Source organism: Arachis stenosperma, chromosome 5 (genome assembly GCF_014773155.1).
Source record: "Arachis stenosperma cultivar V10309 chromosome 5, arast.V10309.gnm1.PFL2, whole genome shotgun sequence".
In the NCBI taxonomy this organism is placed as follows: Eukaryota; Viridiplantae; Streptophyta; class Magnoliopsida; order Fabales; family Fabaceae; genus Arachis; species Arachis stenosperma.
Genome location: NC_080381.1, coordinates 915294 through 922703, shown reverse-complemented (window position 1 = coordinate 922703; position 7410 = coordinate 915294). Strand labels below are relative to the sequence as shown.

At 37.7% G+C, this 7410-nt stretch overlaps 1 protein-coding gene across 1 annotated transcript; it reads right to left on the bottom strand.

Moving 5' to 3' along the window:
• Positions 1-4081: 4081 nt before the first annotated feature.
• Positions 4082-7068, bottom strand: LOC130982118 (E3 ubiquitin-protein ligase WAVH1-like). Its single transcript, XM_057905985.1, has 2 exons — positions 6339-7068; positions 4082-6240 (listed from the first exon to the last, which is right to left on the bottom strand). The coding sequence occupies exons 1-2, from the start codon at positions 6747-6749 to the stop codon at positions 4507-4509; spliced, it is 2145 nt and encodes a 714-aa protein (XP_057761968.1). The 5' UTR covers positions 6750-7068; the 3' UTR covers positions 4082-4506.
• Between the last annotated feature and the right edge of the window lie 342 nt (positions 7069-7410).

Below are 7410 nucleotides of genomic sequence, written 5' to 3'. Positions count from 1 at the left end.
CATTTGTCATTTGTATGGACCGACCTCGTGGAAATAATGTATGTATTTGGTGAGATATATGTATAGTAGAAGCAAAGAATACGTCTTTATTGGGATTTACATATACATGTTGCTATCATATATTATAAACACCCTCCTCTTAGAGAAGCACAAATTAAAAATAAATAAATAAAAAAGGTAACCACTCATGAACACCACTTAAAAATGTGCGTAAATTAGGGAAATTCTCCACCCCAAAAGTGAAGGAAACAGGGTCCTGCATGCTACACCCAAAAGTTTAATATTTGTGTGATTGTGTGTATTTTGAAGGGGACCTCTCGGAAGCTTATTAAAGTTGGTTCATTGTCATTTCCTTTTTCTTCTTCTTTTACGCAGATTTAGGCTTCATATATTGCTATGCAACTATTTCCTATCTTTTTGCAAATTTGTCACAAAAGTAATAACAACCTCCAACTTTGTTTTATATACAATAAAGTCAAAATATTTCTCCAACTATTAAGTTGTTGGAGTCATATGATTTATACATATATAGCATACTTCTCCCATTTGAAAATGTAATATATATATAACCTATTGATCCCTCATATATTATATCTATCGTTGTTAAATAAAAAAATTTGACTTTTTTTTTGTCTTTTTAGTATTACTGAAAATTGTAATTTAGGGTTTAAAGTGTTTTTGACAAGTAAAAAAATATTATCTTGATTCAATTGGTTCAAGTTGACAAGTTAAACGAGTTGCATATTTGCATGCTCGATTAACTCGTTTCTTTTTTTTATGTTTTAAAATAAACTAAATTAAAAGAGAAAATTATAATATAATTTTAATATTTTTTTTAACAAAGATAAAGAGACTCGAATCTGCAACCTTTTAGATAATATGGAATTTGTAAAATAATATATAACTTATCCTGTGTGATATGTCACTTTTTAATTGGTTGTTAATTTAACCATAGTTAGATTATTTTATAATTAAATTAATTTTTAAAATTGATAATTTTAAAATTTTTTAAAATATTAAAAATTGAAACATGGCATTTTTTTCCAAATCATTTCTAAAAAATGTATCCTAACCCTCTGTAATGGTTTTCGGCCTTTTGCTCCTCTCCTATTTCTTCATCTTCGTCGTGCCTCCCAAGCAGTACCGTCTCGTTGATTGTAATCAAATTATAATCCGAATAACTAAAAAAAAATTGCTAGGGAGTTTCAAGAACACAGAGAAGAGAGAAAACCAACCTGTCGAAGCACGGCGAAGCAGACTCTGGCCAGGGTGACAGGAGCGATGGACGAGGACGTGACGACGACAAACGCACCGGAGCAAGGAGACGCGACGACGCAGAACAAAGGAGCCACAGACGCGACACCGCAGTGTTGGAGATGCACCGAAGCTAGTTAGACAAATCAGAGGAGTCGGCGATCGTAATTTCTGGACTCTGGAATTCGACCGTTCGAAAATTCAAGAGAGGCTGACTAGTGAGAAAAAGTTGTTGAGTGACACTGAGAGAGAACTAGGAAGAAGAATTTAGGATTAGGGTCACATACATTAACGTGATTTAAAAAATAAAAAAAATCAGTTTCTAATCTTTTAATAAATTATACATTTGCCCTTTAAAAATTTAATTACAATAAAATCTAATTATGGTTAAAATAGTAACTCAAATTAAAAGTACCAATTAAGATGTGATACGTGCTCAAGAAGGCATTTTCGTCATATTAGAGACAATGAGCAAAATGGTAATCTTGTCATATTCAAGGATCTGAATATTAGAAGAATTATGCCATATCGATCTTGGACATCAAGGAGACTTGGTGCTTTATGTACGTTTTTTTAATGTGATTAAGTGAAGTGAGTGATTTACTTTGTTTGTTGCATATAGAAGATTGAGTGATTCAATTTTTATCCCTCTTATCTAGGTTGTCAATGACAGATTCTTTAAAAGTATAGTAGAAAAAGAGAATTTAGATACATGATTATATTATTAATTGGTGAAGGAAAGGCTATACATATTATATTATTATCAACAAGATCGGATGGATAAGATATTGGTTTGAGATAAGGTTGTTGTTGATGTTGAGATTCAGTTCTTTTTACCTTGTTCTCATCAATCCTCATTCTATTTTGGTTTTTCATAAGTCAATATTCTAAGGAGAAATTATTGTGAACAACATTTAGGTGAAGAATTCTGTTACATTGACATTTTAGAATATATATATATATATATAAAAGGGGATTTACATACATGATTATATATTTTGTTTGAAATGTAATTCTACCAAACTAATAAGGGATAAGGAAACTGTTGACCTCGTAATAAATATGTAATAATAATTTCTGCGTGATTTGATCAAATTTCAAATGTTTGTAGGTAGAAGAAGGTATTCTTGTAGTTATGATGCTGAGTGGATTAGAGAGTAATTATATTAGAGGGTAGAGTAGTTGGTGTATTTGATCTGTCAACATACAATAATGTTACACCATCAAGATAAGTAATTCAAAAAAGCAAAAGGTTCTAGACTCAATACATATGGAACTAGTCAGATAAGAAAAAAGAAAAAACCATGTAGGTAAAGAATGCAAAAGTAAATGCTTGGTGGAGTAATAATGACTGGTTTTTCATATTTAATAAGCCATTGTTTCAATTATGGAGTCCATTATCTAGTTCTACCCAATTCAAGTATTAATGGATTTCTATATTTATCTGTAAGGTATACTTTTTTAAAAGAAGATATTTTTCGTATTAGAGAATATGGGATAAAAAATTCATAGGTTTTATTGTATTTTGCAAGAATATTATTATCAGTTTTATAATAATAAGTGTGAAGATAAATATTTTTTTTAAAAAAGTAATATAATTGTGTCTTAAAACTACAACAAATATAAATTTTATCATCATAATTTATCCATTGATTAAAAAAAAATTTATTTATATATTCTTGATAAATAATTTTTGTTAAAAAAAAACATTTTTAAGATAATATAAAGGAGGCTAAAAATAAATATTTTCCCAAAAAATTAAACTAATTTTGGGATTCACCAAAGATCGAATTCTTGATTTTTCGGATTTAGCATTCTAATACCATGTTATGATACCACTCGTCTCAAAAACTTCAATTGATAGAAAAAGATAACACTAATAATTATATCTCTAATATTCTATAAACATTCATTATACACATTATATAGGTATTTCATTGCCTCTTCATACTTTCCCTTCTAATAAAGAAGAATGATGGATCACATATATCTATAATCATGCAATTTGCTACTATCCATATTTGTTGCATTCATTTAAAAAATAAAAAGTGATATAAAGGTTTTATTTTATTTGTTTGAAAATTGGGTTGGATGTGTGTGGATTAGTCACAGATCCACTGAGTAGTTGGCTTGGGATCCGTCTCGTTAGTGAGAGATTTTAGCAACATGAATTCGCTGAGAGAATAGCATTCATGATTTGACGCACCACTCATCATTTGTTTTCTCCTCCTTTTTCTTCTTCATAAAGACCCCCCTTACACGTGATCCTCTGCCATACCCAAACTTATCGTATACATTTTTAACACCAATGTTAGTTACTTGCTTTCCATAATTTTGCTACGTGTAAGCAAATCCCCACTCGATAATGCGTTACATATGAAGAAAACCTACATTAGTATATGTTTTTTGTTTTGTTTTGTTTCATTTTATTTTAATCCGACGAGTTCCCATAATAACATGCCATGTTTTGTCATATGACCGAACAAAATCCCACATGCACTGGATACGGTATAGATACGATTAGGAAAAACAAATCCTAAATTCCAAAGCAAATTTTGGAACACTAATATGCCGTATAATGACAAGTAACCACTAATGTTGCAACATTTGTCACCATTCATTGTCTTAATTAATAAATATTACGTTACCAGGAGTAAAGTAATTTCTTTTTTTAACCAACAAACCGTGACTCACTGCAAAAACAAAAAAGAAATAGTAAAGCTCCCATTCTATTTGACAAGACGCAACAAAAACAGGGTTAATTAATCAGCATCGCACAAAGAACCAAAAGGGGTAAAAATAAAAGGAAGAAGCCTATTCCGCCAATATTGTCAATTCGTTTGTATTTTATTCTATGCCAAGCAAGATAAGCCTTTCGAATCAAATGATTATTTGCATACAAAAAAGTTTTTGGAATTTTCAAAATTAATCAAAAGGGAAAAAAGGGCATAAGGACAAAACAGAAGAAAACAGAACACTCTTCTTGCCTAATTAACTCTCATGTGGGTTTTTCACTCATTCTCTGTTTCCTTCCCTATGCTTAAAAGGCTCTAGCCGTCTGCTACCTCTTGTCGCTATTATCATGGCCTGGCCCATTACCATTTTTTTCCCTTTTTCTTTTTACATTTTATCTAAAAATTCATTTTTCACAAAAAATTCTCTATTCATAATTGCTTTCCCTCTATGTACTACAACATTACATTCTTCTTTCCATTTTTTTTCAATAAAAGAAATATGAAAAAAAAATTACAATTAAAATCTTGCATTCTCAAAGCCATGTAAGTCACTAACTCTGTTCATTGACTTTCTCATGATAGCCACCTTAGCTAATCTCTCCGCGGCTCGCCAAGCCGATGTCGGCGTTAGCGGCTCCACCTTCTCCTCCACTTTGCTAGTTTTAACTTTCTGGCTTTGCAAGCGACGGTTCAGCTCGGCTTGCTCGGCCTCCAGCCAGCGAACGTGTTCCACGGCTGGCTTGCAAGATCGCAATAAGAGAGCACGAGCCGACGATAGGAGATGATAGGCTCCAGAGAAATCACCATGCTCAACAAGCCGACTCGACTCAGCTACTGCTCGAGCAGTGACATGGAGGTTCCTAAGCCGCTCGATCTTGGGGCACGACGATCGTACGGTGTTGGGACGCGGAACAAGCATTGCATGCTCAACAGGGCTTGCAATCTCCTGCGTTAGCGGGTCCCTGTAGGATGATCGTACGGTCAGAACGTGGTGGGATCCAGCCGAAGCGGCGGGGACTTTAATCTCCAAGAGAAGCTCCCTCTCCTCTTCGGCGTAAAGATCGCCGATACGTGTGGAACCCGGTACAAGAGATTCGGGTCGAGATGTAAGTGAGTAAACCGCGGCGATCTCAACGGGGCGAGGCCGTGACACCACAGCTAACTGAATCCTGACGTCCTGAGCCACGACTTGTAACAAACTCCTAACGGTTTTAGCGAACGCGTCATCGTTGAGCGCGTGGTTGCACTCGCGTTCCCCCGGGAACCTAATCGCGTGGACAGGGACATCCAGTTGAGGCAAGCGCGTGGAGGAAATGAGCCATGATTTCTGAGAGTACGCGACGGAGCGTGAGTAGTTAGAGTCGGAGAGAACCACAATGCTGGCCACGGAGTTCTTCTCACGCCGGTCCTCGAGTACCTTAACGGCTTTCTTGAGGGCGTCGTTCATCACCGGAGCGCCGTCTCGGGACTGGTCAATCACCGCAAGCGCGTCAATGATGCGTCGTGCCGACCTCTGGCCTCCAGCGGTCATTCTCCGGAGCGGAAACAGCCTCTTGGATCCGGCAGAGAATGCGACGATGGAGAGACGATCGGCGGAGCTGAGGGAGGAAATCACAAACCGCATCGAGCTCTTCATGAGTCGGAGCTTCGCGCCGGACATGGCTCCCCCGACGTCGAGGACCGCCACGAGGTCAACCGGAGATCTTCGAGTGGCCTTATGTAAAGGCGCCGCCGGCGCCTTCAGCTTTAGCACAACAGCGTAAGTCTCGTAGCTCCTATTCGCCGCCACGATCGCCGCCTCCGGCAATAAAGACATTTCAAGTCCCCTGATCCTCTCTTCCGGAGAGAAACTAACGAAAGGACTCACGTTGAACCCTTGGAACTCGTTGCTCTCGTCTTCTTGCTCATCTTCGTTCTCCGATTCAGGAATAGGGTTGAACCGCGCCACCGAAGTTGGAGACATGAGTGGCTCGTCGTCGTTATACACCTTCAACGACCTTGTTTTGGTGGTGGCGGCAGCGTCTCTGTTTGTTGCCTCTGAGGTGGTTTTGTTATTGTGCTTATTGTCTTCGTGGATAGCCAACACCGGAAGCTCCTTCCAGCACGTGCTGCAGACGGGGCACGTGAGGATTGGATTCTTCTTCGCTTGTGTAGCTATGCAAGGGAAGTGGAAGCTGTGGGAGCATTCGGCCGTGAAAATCGCCGTGCCTTGGCCACTCTTCACGCTCTGCATACATATTCCACATCGACTCTACACACAAATTTTAAAGAAAAGGTTAGAACTTCCTGAACTTTGTATTTGTATGTCAGTAAAAATAAGAGAAATTTTATGAATTTTTAGTGTATTACTTTGGATAACCGTAGAGTAGATTTGAATAGTGAGAAGCTTGATGGTGATTTTGGTGATGAAGGGTTTGAGAGTTGGAATAGCCTGGGGCTGAGGGTTGTTTGTTTCTTGGTGGTTTTGGGGTTGCTGCATTGAAGTTTAGGGCTGTTGGGGACGGAGCAAGTGGTTGCTCCGGTGGAAATTGAGGTTCGGCAACGGAGGCCCGGACCCGATGCTACAGGCTGGGACTGGAACCGTGGGGTTGAGGGATTAGAGAAAAATCCGAACTTGGAACTGATTTTGGGACTTTGATTATTGGTGCTGCTGTTATTGTTATTGTCACAATGTTGTTGTTGTTGTTTCTCGGTTACTACTTTGGGTTCTCTTTCTCTATGGATTGATGTGCAAAACGCTCTTCTCCACCCAGTAACCATTCTCTCTATGCCTTCGTTAAGGGGGTAGTGTATGTTGATTCTAGCTCTTGTTTTCTTGATGGACGGAGGTGTTGGAGTGGAAGGAAGGAAAGAAGGAAAAGAGTTGAGTTTAGAAAGGGAAAAGGAGAGGGAGAAGGAGAAGAAATGGATTAGATTCAGAGACCCTTTTCATGTTGCTCTTTTCCATCTTTCTGTTTTGGTTTCTCACCCCTCTATTTATCTATGTAATCTTTGGGCCTAGGGTCTGTGTATATTTTTCTATAATTCTGTTTCGAGAGCCCCAAAAAGAGCACCCCAAACGGAAAGCCTTTGTTGTTGCTTCCAAATTCAAAACACTCGCCAATTTTGAGTGTATAATAACAAGTAACAATTATCAATTTATCATAATAAACCATGCTAGACTCGCCTAGAAAAACTCCCCCATAGTTGGGAATATTTTATCCGGGCAATGTAAAATGATAAAATTGTGAAAAAAAAAAATATTGGGGGGTGGTGCCTTGGGATTTTAACATGGGTAACTGGCAAGTGGAGGTTTTCACAACTACAGTAACAAGTCAACGCAAGCTTAGCTAGCTTAAAGGGTTGCTCTTTGGAATTGTGCAAATTCAGTGTGTCCCATTCCCACGTTATGGTCACCGACCCATGCAACAGTGAGAACTGA